Source organism: Antennarius striatus, chromosome 15 (assembly GCF_040054535.1).
Source record: "Antennarius striatus isolate MH-2024 chromosome 15, ASM4005453v1, whole genome shotgun sequence".
NCBI classification, from domain to species: domain Eukaryota; kingdom Metazoa; phylum Chordata; class Actinopteri; order Lophiiformes; family Antennariidae; genus Antennarius; species Antennarius striatus.
Window position 1 is genome coordinate 5930082 of NC_090790.1, and position 23907 is coordinate 5953988.

Consider the following 23907-nt stretch of genomic DNA (forward strand, 5'->3'; position numbering starts at 1 on the left):
TCAGGTTTCTCCTATCCAGACAGTTTCGTGCTGCTGGAACAGCTTCTGTTAATAAACCCGTTACACGCTGAGGCAGAACAACATCTCTACCAACTTTAGCTGAGAGCTGCAGCTCATAAGATCTTAATATCCAGCTCTCAGTCGAGTTAAAATGGCTGCTTCTTCTTTCTTCATTTGTTCACTCTGTCTTCACTAATCCGAGGGAAAGCAATTGATGGTATTAGCGGCCTTCTCCTGTCAATGGAGCAGGGCGAGGCTCTGCGCATGCTCCGTGAGGCTCCTTTATGGGGCACAGGCGCTCCAGTGGACCCTCCCTCTCCTCTTGTCTGACTCCGTCTGGGAAGGAAAGGCTTGGCGCATCGGTGGAGACCGGGAGTGGAGAGGCACTTTGATTCTTTAACATATTTTGGCCTCCACGAGGATCAGTCTCTTGGCGTCTTCTGTCTTCATCCTCTTCCTCCTCCTTGAGCAGCAGTAATCCGCACACACACACACACACACACACACACCCCTTCCTTCCTTCCTTCGCATTCGTAGCGGTCCGCGGCGCAAGACGAACCACCGGTGAAGATGTCTGGCTACCAGGGAAAGAAGAACATCCCCCGCATCACAGTGAGTGTTGGGATGTTTTTATGATTCAAATGTTTGATTCATGTGAAGATGTCCGGTATCCGGTCCCGGAGGGGCCTGGTGTGGGCGCGGGATGTCACCGGGGGGGGCTGGTACGGTCTCTGCGCCGCCGTTGCGCACCGCGACAAATCTGAGATGGGAATCGGAGGCTACGGCCGCAAGAAAGGTCTTCTTTTTTAAATGTAAATGTTTACATTTAAATGTTTGCAGAAATATTTATATTATTGAGGAATGTGCTGTACGGACACAAAAAACAAACCATCGTTAGGGTGGATAAACGCTTGAGGACGCAGTGACGCTGAGAAACGGGATTTTTTTTTTTTTTTTTTGCAGCATCTTTGCGACAAGTGCTCAAATTGGGATTTAGAGCTGGAAATTGAATGTTGATATAATTTCCACGACTGGTTGAACGGCCTTTGTTCATTTTTGTGCGTGTTAGTGGAGATTTCACACCGGTGGTCTTTGTTCCAGGCGGTGCGTCTGGTGGCCCGGGTGTCAGCGCGCACCCAGCGGCGGGCCGAACGCGTCTCTGCATGTCTCTGTAACCCTGAGAGGATTTTTTTTTTTTTCAAGCTCCTCTTACTGGAAAAACTGGCGTCAATTCAGTATTTTCAGCGGCGCAGGGGTAATTAAGGGCACCCTAATGGAGACAGAATTTCCCCGGATTCATAGCGGAGCTGCAGGAGTGGTGGTGCTGGTGGTGGCGCTTGAATGGAAAGTAGAGAATAGGGAGGGGAATGGAGGGGAATGGAGGGAGAGGGGGGGCGGCTAAAGGAAGGGAGGAGACAGTGGGTTCTATTTCCTTCCATGTTTCTCTCTCTGCTGTGTAATGAAGGGAGGATGTAGGGAGTGCAGCAGGAAGGAGGTTGATGTCTTAGCGGAGTGAAATAACTGGGTTAGAGTGTCCATTTGGTTCAGAGCATGAAGAATGAAACCCCCCCCCCCCCAAACTGGGAGCAACACATGTAGCCTCTTACCTCTGTTCAATATGAGGGAATGTGTGTGTCAATGAAAGGATGTATTGATAAATAAATGATTTGTGTTTCATCCATTATCCAACAGACCCACCAGGAATGTGCAGAGGGGCCCTAGTGGCATGTTGTGGGTTAGGTTTAGGGGTCTTTAGGGGCCTGGACTCCCAGCCCATCATTTATTTTACAGTAGAATATGCCTCTATCCGCTCCAGACCTGGTGGACACACTTTGGTGTGTGTTGTCCTCAAATGAACCGCAAGTAGAAACACTTGACTTTGTGATGTAGACCCTGGTGATACATGCCCAACTAAGTGTCCAGACATCAGTAGATTTTCTACTTTTCTCTACTTTGCATCAGTGTGAAATTAAATATCTTTAAGTTTGGGTCAGCTTTAGGTCCGGGAATCTTTAAGGAGGAGAATAAACACAAAATGATGAATAGAAAGAAAAAAATATGCATCAAATGAAGTGATAATGAGAACAGGTTTCAGCCCTGCTGCAGGGAGAAGAGATGTCCAATAACTCTGAGATTCATCTAAGTGATGTGAATGGAAAAAATGTCTAATGAGGCTTAATGGAGGAAATTTGAATTTCAGCTTCACTCTGAAAGTAAGACCAAAAAAAAAAAAAAAAGTTATGTGATAATAACTTGCTGATAATTTGAACCACATGTTGCTGTGTGTTGGTATCATGGTTTCTGTGGTGAAAACAGTCAAACACTTTGGTGAATCATTTTTCCTCTCTGCTCTCTGGAGGCTGCTTGAGATGCAGCAGCCGGCTGGTGGAGAGATCAGAGGATTAGTGGGGGTTGTAGTCCAAACAGTGATTAAGTCAGACCTAAATGGATAGACTTCTTATCCATGAACAGTGCATGAAAGAATATTTGGGTCAGCTGCAGACAGGATTTCTCTGAACGTGATGAATGTGTTTATGTCAGTGTGTAGCTTTTGAGCAAAATCTTATCTTAGATGCAAATTTCTTGTTTTCCAAAGGGTCCCAGGTGTCAGCCTTGTGAGCTTTAGGTAACAAAACTGGTCCTCTGGCCTGTGAGCAGACGTCAGCGCGAAGACAGGATGAATTCATTAAACCAGAGGCTGCAGAAGAAATTAATGAGCCTAAATTAAATTAAAGGAATTAAAGAGGAAAGACTTGCAGCGGTGAACAATGACTTCTGTGTGCTCTGCGCGCGAGGCAATGAAATTTAGAATTTGGATCATACATAATGTGGAAATATGACTGTTTCCTCCATCCAGCACCGCCGCTCATTATGGGTGGAGTTGCTGCTGGAGCCGGGGCCAGATGGAGCCAGCTGCACAGACAGGGATGTATTTAAAACAGATCTCATCAAATATGAATGGACCTCGAGAAGTTGACCACCTGGGATTCAAGCTTCTGTGTCTCTTCTCTACAGACTTCTGATGTGAGTCAGGCTGGCTGGAAAAAAGAGGGTTTGTTGAATTGATCCGTTTTTTCTAAATTGTACATGTATATTATGTGAAAGGAAGCCACAGGAGGAACCAAAACAGACACAAGGAGAACTTGTAAACTCCATGAATGGACCCAGGTTGGGATTTGAACCCACATCCTTTTTCTTTATCTGAAGTGACAGTGCCATGCTGCTCAGAAAAGACTAAAAATACTCCTGCTTCAGAAGATCACTGATCATAATATGTCTACTTCCTCACATCTCAGCTTTACTTCACTATAAATTGAATTTCTTTGAGTTTTAAACTGCTGCTCAGAAAAACAAAAGCAAACCGATGACCCCTCATTGGAAGAAATCAATAGATTGAAAAACTGATCATTAGCTGCAGCCCGAAACGACCTTAAAGGGAGAGTACTTGTCACTTTCACTGTGTATTGAAGAAAAAAAAAAGCCCCTCTGATGTCAAAGGGAGGTAAAAATAGACTGTCCTGGATGAAAGTCGCTGCGACTCCAATCCTCAGAGGATCAGAGATGGGTAGGCGGTTTGCTAATACGCCTATGATACAGTAGTCGCCCCCCGTGGGCGGCTCAGTGTGTGTGTGTGTGTGTGTGTGTGTATTGGTGTTATTCACACAGCGACCTGGGGCGTTGTGTTGTATGTTCACACATCACACACAGTCTGCCACACCCGCCTTCAACATCAATTCCCTCGTCATAGTAGGAGCCAGAGTCACAACATGGTGGGTTTTGGGCTTCTTGTTAATTTTTGTAAACAATAAGAATAAAACAGAAAAAGTAAAAATGTGAGTGCATATTTAATTCTAAACTGCATTCAGAGCTTTGCTTTAATACATACATTAGTAGGCAGCTTTCTGACTGATTTTAAAGTTTCCATAGTGATACGACAAATGACAGAAAAGGCAAACGGAGTGCTTGGAGCCACTCAGGGACCAGCAGTGTGTGACACACACTCAAATAAGTTGTGTACTGCTGGAAATTTTGAGGTTATGTTTCTGAAGAGGTTGAAGCTGGAAGCTCATGGGAAAGCTGTGCCACCAGAGCGCATAGCCGCTGTGTCGTTACCATAGCAACCCAGTCAGATCGGGTGTTCACATCTGGACACACACACGTGTGTGATCTAATCCTTGTTTCAGTCATTTTTGGACTGGAAACTCTTCAATGAATGAAAGAATGATTCCTGCCTGAACGCTCAGAGGTGATTTTTTTTTTGGTAGCAGGTTGGTTTTCCAATAAAACACAACATAAATCAAAGGCGCTTGAATGTCTGACCTGGCAACATTTGCCACCTGACTTCACAAATGATCTCAGGATATTTTTTCCGTGTGGATGGCAACATACAAAGTTGCCAGGTTACTGGGATGTTTTCATAGGTCCGGAACAGATTTTTTTGTCCTGTTTTCATTAAAACCCTGTCTCCCCAGTCTCTCAGGTGTCGCTTCAGTTTTCTCCTGTGAGGTCCGCCAGTCCTTTTATCCACAGTGTTTTAATTATGTGTAATAAACTCCAGGAGTCATGTGATATGTATGATTGATCTGATTGACTCAAATAGAAAGGCTTCCCGTTCCCAGCTCTCTACGGTATCTACAAAGCCTTTTATTATCTGTTAGATCAATGTCTTGGTTTCTGTTTTTTTGGCCCACGACTTCACTCTCAATGTTCTTGACTGCATAGTTTAATGATGTAGAACTGATCAAGATTGATTCTTAGTAATCAATGAGGCTGATAACCGATATCTGGAACAGATGAACATTTGAAAATCAAAACATTTTGAAATAACCTCTCATGGAGTGTGAACACATTTACTGAAGTAGTGCACTCGAAGATAATCGTTGGAATTTCAGTTTTCTATTCCATGATATTTAACTAAAGAGCTACATTAGAACCTAAGAGGAACATTTCCATAAAAACGTAATGGTCTTGTTTTGCTAAGAATGCTAAAGCTAAGCTAAATCCAGCCAACCTTGTAGTGCTGTAGCACACATGGGTTCCCATTCATACATGTTTCCAAATTTACAGATTTTTTTCTTGTGTTCACACAGGCCTCCACTTGATCTGTTTACATCACCCCCCCCCCCACACACACACCCTGGATGTTTGTTTCAAAGAAACAAATACAGATCAAATGCCTTGAACACCATGATCAATGAGTGTCTAAACATGTCCAAATAGTCTCAAACACTGTTTTTTTCCATCTGCACTAGACAAATTCATCTGACATTACATTTCCAGAGTTCCTTTGTAGTCTGAATGAAATCACATAGTTTTAGCAACAGACAATCCATTGAATGTTGTTCACATCCTGTTTGTGAGGCCCAGGAGGCTCCAGTGAACTAAAGGTCGCTGTCATTTTTGGCTCCGATCCAGTCCAACCACACTCTCTCCCACCCCTGTGAGCTGCACAACAATTAGATGATTATACTGTAAGTCTGGATCCTGTGCGAGTAGCTCTTCTGCTAATTTACTATCATTTCAAAAGGAATCCTTAAGAGACCTCCACAGAAACATTTTCAGAATCCTCCACCCCTCGCCAACTTAAATAACCCCTAGGTCTGTGTGAAAGAATGAACATTGGTTTGATACCCATAATGCCTTAGTGAGCTTCAAGTAATGTGATAATGACAGTCATGATGAGGAGTACGATGATGTCACTGCATATTTCAAAGCAGTTGCTGGGATGAGAGCAGGCCAGCATTGGGCTGGAGCAGGGCCAGTGGCCCCATCGGAGAGGTCTGCTGCGCATAGACTGAAGATTACCACATAATCTGTTCGCATTAACCCCATCAACGCTGTCAGACCATCGCCCACACCTCTTACGTGACAGCTGTAGTCAGCTGTGTGTTGTCATGATGTGTATGCGTGTCTGATTGTGATTCCTCATTCATTCAAGTCGGATTTTTTAGATCCCACCACATAAAAAGACATGAGGATCTTTGGTTGAATTAATTTTCATATTCACTTCTTTCAGATCTTCATAGGAAGATGCAGAATTCTATTTAGATATAAATCTTTCTGTAGCTCGGGGGGGGGGGGTGCGAAATTCAATCTATTGCCTTTTAGTGATGTCGCTCGAGGCAGTCGGGTCTCTAAACAACAAGTTTGAAAATGCAAACCATCTCTGGAAGCCAAACCTGCCTTGCAATCACTCTGCTTGAGGCTAGCTCAAAGGAACATTAATATGAGTTGCATCATGGGTAACGTAGGCACCAAGTTTTGCAAGGAAGAAGTGGAGTGAGGACAATGTGGTTCTGCTGCCTCCATTGTGAATCTGACGCTGTTGGACGCACGTGGGTGTAGAACTAAGTGTGAAACTCAAACCCTAGATTGCGTGACATTAAAGATATTGAGGAATGTAGCTATGGAAACCGTCACATGATAGTTTGGATGGCGCTTCACAGTTTACACATCGTATAAATGAAACAGAGTTTGAACCAGACATCCACCTGTCACTGGTTGTTCATGCAAAAAAAAAGAAGAGAGAAGTGTGTTTGTGGGCAGACTGTTCTGTGATGGACAGACAAGGTAAACGGGGGGTTGCATGAGTTGGTTCTGATGCAGGGCGGGGTCCTGAGGACAGTCTTTGGAGAGCAGCGCTGTGATTGGAGCCAGAGCTGCTGGCTGTGCAGCAGCGGTGGCGACTCCAACAGAGCAGCCTTTGTTAGCAGGGGATGCTGGGAGTCCTTGTGACCAGAGCCGCCACGCTCTGTTAGATGAGCCTGGGGGGTGGAGTGGGGGCTCAATAGGCAATGGACATTGATGATTGATTACACAGTGTGAGCTCTGATTGGGCCTCGTGGCATCGCTGTGACAACCACATGAGGAGGACAAAAGGGGTGTGTCTGGAGGCGGGGTCTTCTCCTCATTGTTGCCATAGTGAATACCTCCCTTCACTTTGGTGCTGAAGTAGAACACTGGACTGAAGAGTGGCGATAACCCCACCCTCCACACACACACACACACACACACACACACACACACACACACACACACACACACACACACACACACACACACACACACACACACACACACACACACACACACACACACACACACACACACACACACACACAGCATCACCGAATTATTAGTGGTGGATTATCCAATTAACACAAATAAAGAATTTGCATACTGAGAATATCAGAAAAAGCACCTGAAAAGATAAATTAAAGCGTGTAAAATAAATTCAATATTCTTTCATTGAGGAAAGAAACAAAAGCATAAATTTAAAAAAAAATAAAGCGGTGTTTTTAAAAATCTCTCTCCCTCATAATGAAAGAAAGCTGGAACAAAGAATGAGTTTGTCCATCCATCCCATCCGTCCGTCACATTTTGTGTTTTTGGAGCGCAACTCAAAAACGACTTAATTCTTTCTCATGAAACCTCGTGCATGCGTCAGTCACAGCATGAGTAATGTTTTCTGCTATTCAAGGATTTTTGTTGTTGTTGTTCCCCCTCCATCTCCATGGTTACTAGTTAAATTTCAGCTCCTTCTTGGGAGTGTTTTTTTTCTCCACCAACAACCAAGTACAGATGTCTTTTTTGCTGATGATGGACTTTTGTTGCGTCTGTTATTGGGTTAACTTGTTTGTATGAAATTGTAATTATTAGATCATCCAGAAGAAAACAGGTAAAACGGTAGTTATCTTTTCCCCAGTCTAGAATGCGTTATAAAATACATCACTCATTAAATTATCATTTGTGTTATATTCTGAGGTGAAGTATCTTGTCTTCATTCATTTTAGTCTTTATGTTGTAGAACACCAAACAGAAGTCAACAATCCTACAGCATCATTGGTTGAGTTCAGGTCTGGTTCATGTCTTTGAACAGTCACTTCCTGTGATATTACTGTGGTATTTATCGCTCTAACAGGGCAGCAATGAGAGACAATACAGTAAAACAGGATGACGAGAAAATGTGAGGTGTACTTGCAGCTCAGACGCTGCTAGTCATCAACTCTCCAGTTTGTGTTACTGCAGTCAGACTGTACAAACACCAGACTCACGCTCACATCCACAGCTTTTATTCCACTTCTTCCCTTTCCATCTTTCTCTGGGGTTTCTATCTCGTATTCTTCTTGCTTTTTATAAACAGTGTCATTATTCAAGAATCCTCACAAAAAAACCCTGGTTCTTATCCAAACTTGACAGGTCAGTGTCTGTGTCTGTTTCTGCTTGCATTAGAAGTGTGTATCGCCACTCTGTAGGTGTCTACATGCGTGGAGATGAAGAAAGCCAGTATCATCTGAAGGATGCTGCACAGCCATGCTGTCCTTATCAGAATGCATCCTAAAAAGGCTGCTGTCTGTTTTTAATGTGTTTAACATACACATTTTTGTTTAAGAACATGGATCCATCATTTATGTAACATTAAAAAAAAAAGTCTTCCTTTAAATGCATTAAATATGCATCTTTTCAAGCCATCTTGAATCTTCTCTCTCATGAACATATTTTTACATGGCATCCATAAAACCTCAGCAGTGTTTATGTTCAGAGCAGTGTGTGGTCCCCATGTTTTATCTCTTTTAACTGATGTTAAACGCACAGGGACTAATAGTCGTCTCTTATTTCTTCGCAGAGCGACCGTCTCCTGATCAAAGGAGGGAAGATCGTGAATGATGACCAGTCCTTCTGCGCTGACATCTACATGGAGGACGGAGTCATCAAGTGAGTTTTCGTCTTTTTGAAGATAGTTGAATAAAATACAGATTTTATCATGTCTATTATAGTCAAAACACTTTTTCTGAAGTCAAAAGACTTTTTTTGTGGTCTTATTAAAAAAAAATCATGACTCAGTTACAAAAAAACAATTTTCGTTTCGTTTCTGTTTATCCTCTCAGACAAATTGGGGAAAACCTGATCGTGCCTGGCGGAGTGAAAACCATCGATGCCCACGGTCGCATGTTGATGCCGGGCGGCATTGATGTGCACACGCGTTTCCAGATGCCCGATCGAGGTATGACGTCAGCTGACGACTTCTACCAGGGCACCAAAGCAGCACTGGCCGGAGGCACCACCATGATCAGTGAGTAATTCAGCTGTAGGATCCTGCTGTGTGTCATCACATTCATCTGTGAGTTCCATTCACTTTCCATTTCTTGGCTTCATCAAAAAATAGAAAGTGACGAGACAATTCACTGAAATGAGATTTAAAAAGCCAGATAGAGACTAAACCTCCAAGTCTGAGTTTGAGCTCAGTGATTCTGTGTAATGTTGTCTAAAGTGGATTTAAATCCAGTCTCAAAATGCCAGAAATCAGATGGGATGCTGCAGATTTCATATTTGCGTAACCACAAAAAACATTTTACAATTATTTTATTATCATTCAAGTCAAGCAAATTAAATTTTTACTGGACTTTGGCCCCTCACATTGGAGAATTCACTGGTTTGAAAATCAATACTTTTGATTTGAGCAAAACAAGTAATTTGAAGTTGTTACTTTGGGCTTTTGTTTTTGCCATTTTTTTTGACAACTTACAGACATAATAAAATACACTTTCTTTAACAGAACAAGCCTTCCTGTTGTTAAGCTTATTTTACCTGAGTTTCACTCCTCCAGAAAGAACGAACGGGGTCTTCTGTGGCCAAAAATCACAGATCCATCCATAATATTTCAATGAAGATGTGTGTGTGTGATGTGTGTGTTGTGCCCTTAAACAGGGAAACAGTAGTGTATTGTATTGAACCATTTTTCACATCATACAAAATTTATATTTAACAAAAACAATAATACATTCACTAACCCAGTGTCAGTAACACAAATATCATTACAAATACGCTTTTGTTTTAAACTATTCTATGGCCAGCATATTATGAAATATGTTTTTAGTTTACCAAATGTCTTGTAATGATAGATGAATTGCAAAATTAGCACTTTATCCTCAATGTAGACGTGTTAGCTAGCAAACCCGGAAATGCAAACTGTCCAATATAGCCGCGCCACGGTGCCGCCTCTAGCTTAAAACTTAGCATATGAAACTCTTTTTAACAATAAAACAAAAGGAAACATGTCATTTCTACCAACTAAAATCACAATAACACAGGGTAAAACATTGCTAACGTGTCATATGAAGCTGCTCTGTGAACGGAAATTACCTTAAACAGGGGAAAAATAGTGAGAGAACTGAGGAAAGTCACACGCAGCTCTGTCGTTCACTTATTGTATTGAACGAAGCAGCAGAGCGCGTCTCCCCCTACCGGAGCCCTGAGGCATTACCAACCGATCACCGAGCAATCGATCTTCCTCCACACAGCTCTGAGGCATCACCAGTATATTACTAAATAATCAAACTCCTCATATGAACAAACAACATTAACAAGGTATGATGGAATTGCCCTGTATTTTAAATTAACTATGGGGTGAGTGATTCACAAAATAACCTGTCACATGTGCAGAGACTCGCCTCGAGTGTGTGGTGCTGTGCGCAGATCAGTTCGCTCCACGGCTTGAGATGAAGTGGAACATATCTGGTGTAAACACAGTCAGTCTCCCTCAGTGGGTTTTACAATACTTGTTTGGGTTTGTGTGTGTGTGTGTGTGTGTGTGTGTGTGTGTGTGTGTGTGTGTGTGTGTGTCTCCAGTCGACCACGTGCTTCCTGAGCCCGGCGTCAGCCTCATCTCGGCCTTCGAGCAGTGGCGGGAATGGGCCGACAGCAAGTCGTGCTGCGACTACTCGCTGCACGTCGACGTCACCGAGTGGCACAAAGGCATGCAGGAGGAGATGGAGGCGCTTGTGAAGGATCACGGTGCGACCCCACCCTACACAAAAAACACATCTAGATGAAAGTCATTATCGGGGCAAGCAGCATAATTACGAGCCTTACTAGTGACTAAAATGCTCTCAGAGAGTTTTTTTTCCTTTCTCTCCTTTTGTTTTGACTGTTTTTGTGTTTTTAGGTGTCAACTCCTTCCTCATCTACCTGGCTTATAAGGATATTTTCCAGCTGACTGACTCTCAGGTGAGGAAATATTATTGGAGATGCAGAAGTGAAAATTAAAAGTCAAACCTAAGTCATCTTATTCTGCTTGTTTTTTGATGATGAAACATGTGGGACTGTAAAAAGAGATTTATTTGTCTTGTTCTGATGCGGCCTCTTCCAGCCAAGGAGTTGCACATCAGTTCCAATCAGATCTACAAAAGTTTACCGCGAGCTAAATGGTCATCAGTGTTACAATAGTTACGCAAAGATGTAGAAGCAGTAGTCAGATGAGTCTAAATAACAACCCATGACTTGTTTACTGCTCCTTCATCCTGAGATCTCAGCCAGAGCAGCAGCTGTGGTTTATATTTTTCAAACCCGTCTGCCAAGATATTCATTATGTTTGAATGTGTTTTCTCTCTGGCAGCAAACTGTTCTAGTGTTGTAATAAGTAATAACCAGAACAAGCACATGGAGGTTGGTGGCCTGCGATCGGTCTGCTGTAGATGATGTAGAAATCAAAACCACAGACTTGATTTTGGCTCCTGACCTCCAGGCTTCATGGCGGTGCGGTCATCGTTCTCGTGTTTGCGTTGGCGAGGTTTTCGCTCCGTTCTGGTTTTTCTGCGTTGTGTTTCTCTGAGAGGGGACGGATAACGAGAGCCATGTCTCCCTTTTTTTTTTTTTTTTGACTCATGGTTGAATTAAATCCTGCTTGAAAGCTGTTTTGTGAAACGGACCCGTCAGTCGTTGCACCTGTGTGAGGAATGCTGTCGGCTCGGTGCAGCCAGAGTTTATCCCCATTCTCCGATGGCTCTTCATTGTTGCATGTTTGGCCCCCATTGGACGATGACTCACTCGACAAGTCGGCGCTAATGAACACATTAATAAACAATCAGAGCAAAGGAAACCTCCCTGTGCTGTGTGGAAGTCAGCACTTATATTTAATTTCACCTCAGGAATATCCAGTCACCAGAACAATCTAGTCTTTTAGACTGCTACCTTTCCCCCACTTGCATTAAAACTGAAAGTCTAAATCAACAGATGACCTTCAAAGTATTTCATATTTGAATTACACAGAAACATTCTTTTATTCAAGAAAATGCACAGGAGCTTTTGAGATGCGCTCATGTGACAGGTCACCGCTATTCCTTCCTCCCTTCTGCAGGTGTACGAGGTGTTCAGCGTGATCCGCGATCTGGGAGCCATCGCCCAGGTTCACGCCGAGAACGGAGACATCGTGGCTGAGGTGCAACGTTTCACTCCTTCACAATTTACACACACAATTTTCAGAAATGCATCATGCAGAAAATCTCACATCTACACAGACGATCGCTTGTGTGTGTTTTCATCTCTCTTTGTGTGTGTGTGTGTGTGTTTGCTTTAGGAGCAGCGCAGGATCCTGGAGCAGGGCATCACTGGGCCTGAAGGTCATGTTCTGAGCCACCCTGAGGAGGTAAGACTGACTTTAAGTACGTAAGACTCCAAATGTTCTTCTAGACTTCTGGGGGTGGTTTTCATGGTCTATGTTTTCCCTGGAGTTATTTGTTCTAGTTCTTTCTCCTTGCTATTGGACGGCCATTATTACTGCCCAGGTTAATCTGATCCAGACTTTTATAAAAACTGTTAGTTTTATTGATTTAAAAGATGGAAAGGAACAAAAAACACTCACTCACACTCAATAATACCAAAGAGGGATAAAAAAAACCAAACAGAAATATTGCGATCCAAGAGGAATTAGAGTGTGTTCTTTTTTCTTGGAACATCTTGTTTGTGTTTGACTTTGGAAAATCGCAGTCTTGTCACTTTATTTTTCAAAATAAGTTGCAAAGTTTTACTAAGTGTTTTACCATAGTTTTGTTGCTATTGGAGAAAAACATATTTGTCAGGACCATAAAGCATCCAGCTTATCATTTTGGCAGCTGTGCCTCCTAGCTGTGTTACCAAGAGTGAGATTGATGTTGATATTGATATACTCACATGTATAACGTAAATACATCAATAATACAATAAATATAAGTTAAAGCCAGCAGCTGATCTTACAGCAGCTTGATGTAAAGACTGGGATCTGGGAAAGTAGTTAATCTGACACTGTTAGCATTTAGAAAGCTATAAAAAAAACCCCCAAAACGCCAGAATCCCATTCATTCAACTCTTATTTTAAACTCACATTGATTGTTTAACTCGTTTTATCCACCTTTAATTTATTGTTCCAATCATTTTCAACCACACACATCTCATCCACAAGGTTTACATCTTCATGCTTGTCATAGTGGGAGGAAGAACACGGAAATGATGAGGAGGAGCACATGAAGTAGGACATCAGTAACTGTGGAAGAAGACCAAACCACCTCCACCTGCTCACTGATCTGAACAAACTTGTCTCCACCTTGTCCAGGTGGAAGCTGAGGCCGTGAACCGCTCCGTGACTGTAGCCAATCAGACGAATTGCCCTCTCTATATCACCAAGGTGATGAGCAAGAGTGCTGCTGATGTCATCGCTCAGGCCAGGAAGAAAGGTGAGACCCTGACTGACGTCGCTCATAGCCATTAGCTCAGGTTTAGCTTCAGAGAACGCCGTTCATTGGCGATTACTGCTGTGACTGGAGTAATAATAGGATTGCATTTTTAGGCACTGTGGTCTACGGAGAGCCAATCACTGCCAGCCTGGGGACAGACGGATCTCACTACTGGAGCAAGAACTGGGCCAAAGCCGCTGCCTTTGTTACCTCTCCTCCCCTGAGCCCCGACCCGACCACACCAGACTATCTCAACTCCCTCCTGTCCTGGTAGGGACACTTGACAATTTCAGATTTTTGAGTTCCAGCCATCTTAATTCTGCTCCATGAACACGTTAATAATGACTCTCCCCCAGCGGTGACCTGCAGGTGACGGGGAGCACACACTGTCCCTTCAACACCGCCCAGCGCGCCGTGGGCAAAGACGACTTCAGCCTGATTCCCGAAGGCGTCAACGGCACCGAGGAGAGGCTGTCTATCATCTGGGATAAATGTGTGGTACGTGTCTACGTCCTGAAAGTTTCTTTTTCCATTCATAGCAAGAAGATGCACATAACAGTCCACACCAATAGAGAATGATGGATTAAAATATGCAGAGATGATCAAGATCAGCGGACCACATGAGAGTGTCCATTCTGTCAGTTTCACCCTCGGCTCTGATCCGTTTTCAGGTGACGGGTAAGATGGACGAAAACCAGTTTGTGGCGGTGACCAGCACCAACGCAGCAAAGATTTTCAACCTGTATCCACGCAAAGGTCGCATCGCTGTGGGTTCAGACGCTGACCTGGTGCTCTGGGACCCGGACTCAACAAAGATCATCTCCGCCAAGAGTCACAACTCGGTACGGTTACCATCAGATAGAGTCGTCTTAACCCTGAATGTTTAAGGTAATCTGGGCACGGTGGAAGTCATCGCCATCTCAACATTACGTTTGTGGGGGTGCCGGACTGAGATGCTGTGAACCTTCAGTACAAAACTCTCTTAAAGGCTACATCTGACTAGTTTTGAGAATGTAGATGAGAATGTAGAAGATTCAACAGGTCTTCCTAGTCTCTCTTCTTTTTCCCCAAGTCCTCTTTGTTCTTGAAGTTCGTTTCATTTTCCCTCCAGCCTTCAGTCAACACGGGCATCAACTTTACCAGACAGGGCATCACTGAAATGAAAAAACCTAAATCATGATTAACACCCCCTGACCAACAGAATGTGTCACGGTCTTCATACTTTTACCGTATGGTGCAAACGTGTGGCTACAAAAGTTTAAATAACCTCAAATTATAAAGTATTTTACACTAATATACTAATATACGAAGCATAAAACACATCTGCTGCGTGATCATGGTGAATTACGCTCATGTGACTGCTGACAGCATCAGCAGCGACGTCTATTAGTCCACTTTTCGCTGCGTGGCTCTGACTCTCAGCAGGGTGTGGCCCCCACACTCCGTCAGGAGAGTGAAGTCATCCTCAAAATCTGCCTGTGGATGGAACACATTGTTTCTGACTGTTACCAATCAGATTGATGTGTGTGTGTGTGTGTGTGTGTGTGTGTGTGTGTGTGTGTGTGTGTGTGTGTGTGTAGAGTATGTGTGTGTGTGTCTGTCATTGACTAATGCAGCGCATGTTCTTGGACTCTGTTTGCTTAGGTCTGTCATGTTCTTTGGTTTCTTTCATTTCTGCTTAGTCAGAAAATTCATGGAAGAAGCTGCTCATGTGGAGTGTGTGCGTATGTGTGTGTGTTCATTGTATGTATGTGTGTGTATGTGTGTCACAGTATATCCCACCACACTGGTGATCTCATTTAACGCCGTCCACCAGATTGCCATGACCTCAGTCTCAGCTCCGGTAGGTTTTTTTTTTTTTTTTTTTAACAGAAAGCAGTCATTCATCCACATTAGCCCCCACTCTTGCTGTTCACTTACACCCCTAACACCTGCACCACCCAAAAACGACCCCGCCTCAACCTTCCTCTTGTCTGACAACCGCGTCCTGTCCACCACATCGCCATCGGAAATCCACGGCAATCAGCTTGACTTTCAGCGTTCAGCTTCACGAGCCAAAGGGGGATCCGCTTTTAACTCTGAGCAAGTCGAATCGGCTAAGCTGCTCTCCTAAGTGAGCTTTAATCCTTAAACGTTCTGCCAGTTTTACGTGATGCCATCGTGTGAACACAAACTGGAAGTTATTCAGATAAAGTCTCTGGGAGATTTTCATAAATCTGTGAATTAAATCTCTGCCAGATACAGCAGCGTGCTGCAGGGAGGTTATTACATCATCCTTAGCCGAAAAAACGATGAATCACTTCATCTGTGCTTTGATGGTGTTTCTGTGGTGAGTTTATTCCTGCAGTTGTTTCAGGAGATAAAAGCAGAGCTAATAAAAATGTCACGGGAAGGCAGCTGTCTCTAAAGTCACAAGGTGGATCTGCAGACTAGGTTTTGTGTCGCAGTGAGGCCTAATGTACTTTTACGACACACTATAATATGTTATAGTATAGTTATTACACAGAAAATACAGGACAATGTTGACAACCATGTGTTTCCAAAATAGGATAATGTCCACACAGATCAGAGGTCAGGTTTGGCGTTCATTCTGATAGTTTCACTTCTGTCTGGCAACTTTTGCCAACTGCCGTGATTTCATTGTCTGGACTTTTGTTACTGAGCTTCAGACACTGACTTGATGAACAAAAACAGGTTATAAAGTGTTTCTTTCTTTCATTTCCGCTCATTTGAAAGGGATAGTGTACTGGTTTTATCACACTGCCCTATTACTCATTTCATATCACATCATTTTCCAGATTTATGGGTTCTAGAAAGCCAAAACAGTCCATAATAATAGTAGAATTAACAATATTTGGTGCTGTTTGCATTAATCTAAACTGAAAGTAAGCACATCTTCATTATAAAGAAGAAAGTATATTAAAAAAAAGGGTTTTATTAGCTTTTATTATTGATGAAAACGGAATCTTTATTAACTTCCACACCCCCTTTGTATGTCATTGCTCTCCTTGCAGACTGTGGAATACAACATCTTTGAAGGCACGGAGGTGCGTGGCGGACCTCTGGTGGTCATCAGCCAGGGTAAGATTGTCCTGGAGGACGGGAACCTCCACGCCACCGAGGGCTCAGGACGCTACGTGGCCAGAAAACCTTTCCCTGACTACGTGTACAAGAGGATAAAAGCTCGCAGCAAGGTACAGCTACACCTTCAGACCTTGTGCAGACGGGTTCGATTTCTCTGCCATGACTGTTGCCTCCGTTTCCTCCCGCTGCAGCTGGCTGAGCTGAGGGGTGTGCCCAGAGGCCTCTACGACGGGCCGGTCTGCGAGGTGTCGGTCACACCTAAAGCCATGACTCCTGCGTCCTCCGCCAAGACCTCCCCCGCCAAGCAACCTAGCCAGCCCGTCCGCAACTTACATCACTCCGGGTTCAGCCTATCCGGTCAGTGAGACCGTCGTCTTTGTTTATTCTTGGTCACTTCTCTCTTATTGCCTGAGGCCTTTCTGCTGTTTGGTGCCATCCATAATATGAGATGAACCGTGCTAAGATCACAAAAAAGGCCTGAAACACAAAGAGCAGCATTCACAGGAACTGGACTCAACAGAGTCAACACACACACACTCTTCCACACACACTTCGTCTCATGACATTTTAATGGGAAATCCTGAGTTTACCTGAGGTGAACTTAATAAGAAAATTCACACTGTTGACCTTTGCAAGCAGTTTATGTAACGCCTACACACACACACACACACACACACACGCACACACACACACACACACACACACACACACACACACACACACACACACACACACACACACACACACACACACACACACACACACACAGAAAAACACTATATAACTCCCGATTCATTACAAAGAAAGCTGCTGCCATAACATTTAATAAAAAGTTTTCCATCTTCCTCATTTACTTTGCAGCCTATGCTAGCGTCATTTTTCCCATCTAGTAGCTGCGTACTAATGTTTTTGTGGTCTGTGGGAACACTTTTTTTTATTATGACGTCTTATGCGGGATTTTTTTTTTGTGAATTACGTAATTCCACAGTCGAGTTTTGCCAAGACTGTTATCTAGTTCTGTTAGCATGATGGGTCATCAAGTATAAGATGTACATGCTATATTGGATGCTAGTTTGTTAGCAGTATTAGCTTGTTTTGGAAGTTTTTTTTTTTTTTTTCCATTTAATGGCGTCAATAGAGTCAGTATTATTTCATGATACAAGCCGACGTGCTAGTGGCCTTTTATGTGTTTTTTCTGAAAAAAAAAAAAAAAAATACACATAGGGAAATTCCAAATGGAAGTTAATGAACAAATCCCAGCTCTTTATTAAGTATTTTTTTCAGATTAAAAAAACAATCACTAACAACCATCCCCCCATTTGATCTGACAGGCGCTCAGATCGACGACAACGTTCCTCGCAGGAACACCCAGCGCATTGTGGCGCCACCCGGTGGCAGAGCCAACATCACCACCCTGGGTTAGACGTCTCCCCCCCTCGGCTGCTGAGGAGGAACTGAACATCTGTGAGAGGACAGCCGACGGGAGCCGAGCCGTCAAGATCCGTGTCGTCGACATCAGGAGTTAACCCTTGCCGCGGCACCTGAAGGGGCCGTCCATCACCTCCTCTGCCGCTGATTTTCATGCACCCACTCTCCACCTCCTTAAACCCTGACCCTAGAGGACACAAGTTAGAATTGAAAACAAACAAAAAGAAATGTCTGCCTCAAATGATCAAATGAGAGAGAGAAAAAAAAGAACACACTCCTTATTTGAGCACTTTTGACTGCATTGTTTTGTTTTGTTGTTTTACACCGTGTTCCCCAGTGTTGTTGTATCCTGTTGATGTTTGATTTACTGTCATTAAGTGAAACTAAACTCAAGTCACAAAAATTAAGGAAGGTTCATTTTCATACATGTATTTTTTATTTTTTTTCCTTTCCATGTCGGGTGTAGTCTAAATGAACCCGAGGTACAAAGCCAGTGTTTTTATTTCTGCTCTCATGCAGGCCAACAATCGTTTGGTTGAAACTGAACAGTCTTAATTTTCTCCAGCTGAGAATGGTTCTTCACTTCCCGGTTCATCTCAATTCACCAAACACAGCTATCAATATCATATTGATTTTTTTTTTTTTTTGCACTGAGGATGGCCTTAAGTTTTTTAGAAATGAGATTAATTAGGGTTATAGGGTCGTAGCTGCACTGGCTCTCATTTCATGTTTTCTCACATGTGGCTTTGCTTAGGTACATAAGTGAAAAACCATAATGCATGTTTGGCAGCTGCCTCACACAGCCTGTGAGTCCTGTGGAGCAGAAAGAACTCTGGAAGGTAGTAAATACAGCTTTATGCCTCATCTCTGAGCTTTAGCGCACCCCGAAGTGCAAGAAGTGAAGGAAAGGTTTGTGGAGAGGAAAGACAAGGTTCAAACTCAGCCTTTTCTCGCCTTATAGTTTATTAATGCCGTCCTGTTGGAGGAGAAGGGAAGGTACCACTCACGAACACATCTTTTCCAGCTCATTTTGCATTTCCTTGAATTGTAAATATGCGTTCATCACCAACCAGTGCATTGAAACACGGAATGATTCTCCTACCCACACATGTGACCGTTTTTATACTCATTGAAACCCTTCTCTCTTCTTTTCGTTCTACCTGTTATGTGCCTGAACCCACAGAAGTTGTACTGATAGTCTTTTTTTTCTTCTTGTTTTGTTATTGTTATTGAGGTAAGTGAAGGATGTAAGATAAAAAAAAGATGTAAAATAGCCAGGATTAACCGATTCAAAGGTGCCAGATTTTGAGCTTTCATAGGGCCTATTCTGAAGGTAGAGCCCCTGTAAAGAAGAAAAATGCTCGATATCTTGAAATGTTCTAATGTTTTAGACTTTTTAACTTGTTGTCAGATGTTTTTTTTTTATTTTTTAGTATCAGTCTGTAACTAGGTGCCTAAGGGCTGAGCACTATTGATTTACGCTTGGAAGTAGACATGAGCTAATGTGCTTATTACTAGTGCAGTGTTGATGTGCGAGGGATGGGACACGAGCAGCAGGTTATTGTACAGCACGCATTACCATCAGGCCATGCTTGCGCACTCGTATGTTTTCTTTCATCTGTTCCCATGTTCTGGTTTTCATTAAGCCAAACAACTGATTTCCTGTGTTAGGTCCTATGTCAACCGAGTCTTGGCCACCATCTGCCTGCAGCTTTCTTTCAACACTGAGCCTCAAGCTGACGCTGACACAGCCAGAGTCCAGTTACACAGACGTGTTATGACTTTTGGACCGGTCTGATTCGCTGTTTAATTAAGTCGTTTTATATGAAGTATGTTTCGTCTCCGCAGGAGCCCGTCTCCTCCACACTTACATTCCTACATGGTGTAGACACACAGACTCACACCCCACCTCTTGTCCTTGCCTCCCTATCTGATCTAACCGCAAGGCCTGTAGAAGGCAAAAGCCTGTCAGCGTAACGAATGGAACACGCATGTAAGGAATCCGAAGCGGGGGAGACGTAACGCATGCATGTCCCTGACAAATTCAAAAGACGAGTCGTGCTGGAATTTAGAAATAGAAACTGTGTGGCCCACGCATCACAAGCCTTTCACAAGGTCTACCTGACTAAGTATGTTCATAGTCGTAGCTTCGCCCCTACTCTTCCTCTCTATTACTTGTCGCTACTAGACCAAAGCTAACTGGGCCCTCCAACGCCGACACAATTCAGCTCTCATTACAGTCGTAGTATTCTTGTTTTTTTTTTCCAAGTCACTTCTATTCAGCATGTCTTTTTTTTTTTTATTCCTTTCATTCCGCCCCTCCCTCCTCGGTTCTTTTTTTTTTTTTTTTTTTGTTTCTGGCTGTTGCCTTGACGACAGACCCCCTTTCTGCTTTTTGTTTGTCATGGCAACCCATCCTGACCTGGTGCTGTTAGAACAACTTTGCGCCCACACACACACGCGCACACACACACACACACGCGCACACACACACACACACACACACACACACACACACACACACACACACACACACAGACACACACACACACACAAACAGCCGTTGCTGTGATGCAGCAGCCACGCTGAAAGAATTGACTTGGATATTAAAAACCAGCTGCCAGAGCTGACATCCTGGACGTGTCCCATGCCTCCTCGATTTACACCCACTAACACACACACACACACACGCATATATATACTCCTTTAATGCTCTGTCAGCTTGGATGCTTTTCTATGCCATATTATGCTAATGATATATGAGTGAAATGTATGTATGTACGCAACATGCTGCAGACCGAGAGGAGCTTCCCTCCACTCTGAGGTGGCAGACGCAGTTGAACACCATCTCGCTCCAGAATCCTTTAGTTCCCTTGTGTGAGCCTTCCCTCCTCTGTGAAAGTGAAACTGTGTGATGGTATTTGTCTTGGTGGCTTTGGGGTTTCTGGGATGCTTGTTCACTATGGGAAAAGTGTCAAATCTCAAGGATGGTGATGTTAAAAGAATACAAAAAACAAAACAAAAAACCAAACAAAAAAAAACAAAGCAAAAATAAGCACTTCAATTAATTAAAAAAATAAAAAAGAATGGAATGTTTCTTTTGTTTTTAATTTCATGGAAGAAGTTGCGTGTAAGCCAAAACATGAACAGAACATGTTAGACTCACATAAAAGATTTGTGGTGAAGTATCTCAAATAAAATCTCACACTTTCTAAAAAGATTTTTCTCCTTTCAAAGACAACAAAAATTAGGTAACTGCAGTAGCTCTTAGCTAATTTACATCACTTGTGCTGAACTGATCTGTATTTTTAAGAAATGCGGTGTGGCCTCATCTTTAGAGGTGTTCAACGTATGCACACATTAATCCATTAACACGACCCTTCATGTGTCTGAATCAGTGGGCGTTTGCTTCAGTTCTCCACAGTCTGATGATCGAAAGCAGCATCAGGTCAGCTGTTATACATTAATTCATCATGCACATCCTATAGAAAGATCTTCAAAGCCAAAGACCTCATCATGTCAGACAGGTGACTGCAAAACTACTCTGACAGAATCCATCAGAAACTCTAGTGGGCTTGACATAACGTTTGTACACATCCTAAAAACAGCCTCTCTTGTGAAGGATTTCTGACGCTGCGCTCAGTTAAACATGAAAAGCACATAAATAGTAGCTGTGAAGAATGTGGGAATTTTCATGATGTTAGATGACAACACTTTGTTGGAACTTTACACTAAATTCTATAAAAAGGCTAACAAACATCTATCTACAGCACTGTTGTTCACCAGAGGTGTTGCTGTGAAAGGAAATATAAAGTATAATAACAAATAAATGTGAGTAAATCAGCAAACAAAACTCTTTTAGAGGAGTGTTGTGATTGGTAATGCTGATGTCTCAGCATCAGAATGGCCGTAGCTTCATAACTGAGTATGTTCTTTCTGTGCTCAACGTTTGACAGACTTAAAGGTTTGCCGAGCTGGAATGGTTAAATGACTTAAATGAATTGTCATGCCTTTCTGTCGGTTAACCCCGCATCATGCTGGAATATTCTCCTGCTGGATGGGATGAACATGTCACAAACAAAAAAAGCAAACCAGCACACTCCAGCAGGGTGTTACCACACCACCATCATGATCCTCTTCGATTTGCATGCAGCCCCTCACCATGAGTCAGTTCAATGTTTGTCCACTAGGTGGCAGTGCTGCCATCTTCTCTCCTCCACTGGACCAGTCTGGTGGGATTTCCGTTTTATTTCGGAAGTTAAACGATTTACGGTAGATTTTCGGCTGTTTTCATTATGAATCGACCGTATTAGCAAATTAACAGACTAGAAAGTAAAATTTACGAATTAATTGCTAATGTGCGTGTTAGATTAACAAAAAATTAGCCGTAATTGAGTTGTGGAGTTCTAAGTGGTGAGTAATGCTCAATCTACGATTCCTGAGAACATTCCGGGGGAAAGAGAGATTATTTTTTTGCACTGCAATGAATTTAAACTGCTTGAAACACTGAATTATTTTAGCTTCATTCTTCAGAGCAACCTGGAAAGAAAGCACACAAAAAAAATCAATAAAATATATAATGAAATAATCTAATCTACTTTGCATTTTCATGAGATAAGCCAGTATTCACAGTCGTGGAAAAAAAAAAGATGTATGTTGTGACTTATCAAGTTGAACGATCCTCATTTTGTCAGGATGTGGATTGTGTTGCACAGGAAGCACAGTGATCACCATGTTGTTTCTTAACAGTAGTGTCACAGAGAGCCCTCTAGTGGTCACCTCACATCAGGTCTGTCATCTCTGTCACACAGCAGGGTGTACGAGTTCACACCTTTTTCTCCCACATTCTCCATTTCTATCATCTGAACAGCTCCCTTCTGACTTTTCATTTTCCGCACTCACTCTTAGTGGTGGTGGTGGTGGTGGTGGTGGTGGTGGGGCCAATGTCTGCTTGGCGGGGATGCTTCTCAGTGCCATGTAAGGCTTTCATCCTTTCAGAGCTACGGGTAGCGTAAGAGACTAATTTAGATGAGCCGTAAGGATAAACCCAGACAGGAGGGAGGGGAGGTCAGGCAGACAAAAAGGCTGCTGTCTGCTCATCTTTGAGCAGAAAAAGATATATTACCTTCTGTTACCTCCGACATCTCTCTGAATTAGATTTGTGATGTATGAGGAAATGCAGCGGGTGATGCATGTGGAGATTGCGATGTTTTCTAAGCCTGGAAATGTCATGCACCAAGTTTAGGTCATTGAAGGACTAGTTCAGTCTTAGAGTAATCGTCCAACCAAAAGTAAAGGTGCTTATAAAATATGTGTGGGTTGGAAATGATGCCAAAGATGCTGTCTGTTTTCTTGTATGAAAAAAAAAACTAATTTCACAATTTTGCGATCAAGTTTGGGATGCTGAAGTTTATGTGATATGACTTACGTAGTCCTTACTTAATTAGCTGCCCTTGCTTTATGCAGTCTTTTATATCAAAGAATTCAGTTACATCAAATTTATAATTGTAAGTAAATGGCTACAGACCTGATAGTTGCTGTACTTGTTTTTCTGGGGTCTCTAGAGATTAGACTTTGGCATGACTCAACTCACTTACTGTGAAATAGTGTTTCTAAAGGCAACTAAAGGCAAGCAGCAGCTCTACTCAGAGTTCCTAGTTGATGACTGACCCAATCTCACCCACTCTATGGAGGAAATTCATTTCATAGGCTTGTAACCAAGATCTTGTCCTTTCGATCATGACGCATGGTCATGACTGTAGGTGAGAGTAGACACAGACTGACTGCTAAATTGAGAGCTTCATCTTTCGATAGCGCTTTCTTCGTCATGCCAAACCTTTTTAATGACTGCATCACTGCAGCCGCTGCACCAATCCATCTGTCAATCTCACGCTCCATTCTTCCCTCA

The 23907-nt window shown here is 42.9% G+C and overlaps 1 protein-coding gene across 1 annotated transcript; it reads left to right on the plus strand.

Annotated features, from left to right (window-relative positions):
- Positions 1-204: 204 nt before the first annotated feature.
- On the plus strand, positions 205-21166 carry dpysl2b (dihydropyrimidinase like 2b). The gene is made up of 14 exons (XM_068334989.1): positions 205-612; positions 8627-8715; positions 8889-9073; positions 10630-10794; positions 10946-11007; positions 12137-12217; positions 12356-12424; positions 13367-13487; positions 13601-13757; positions 13844-13985; positions 14159-14329; positions 16502-16681; positions 16763-16928; positions 17903-21166. The coding sequence occupies exons 1-14, from the start codon at positions 571-573 to the stop codon at positions 17992-17994; spliced, it is 1722 nt and encodes a 573-aa protein (XP_068191090.1). The 5' UTR covers positions 205-570; the 3' UTR covers positions 17995-21166.
- Positions 21167-23907: the final 2741 nt, after the last annotated feature.

Bases quoted from the DNA above. Each gene is read 5' to 3' on its own strand.
- dpysl2b (XM_068334989.1), top strand. From the start codon at position 571: ATGTCTGGCTACCAGGGAAAGAAGAACATCCCCCGCATCACA. The intron at 12,425-13,366 runs GTAAGACTGACT...CACCTTGTCCAG, and splicing joins TTCTGAGCCACCCTGAGGAG to GTGGAAGCTGAGGCCGTGAA. The intron at 16,929-17,902 runs GTCAGTGAGACC...TTGATCTGACAG, and splicing joins CTCCGGGTTCAGCCTATCCG to GCGCTCAGATCGACGACAAC.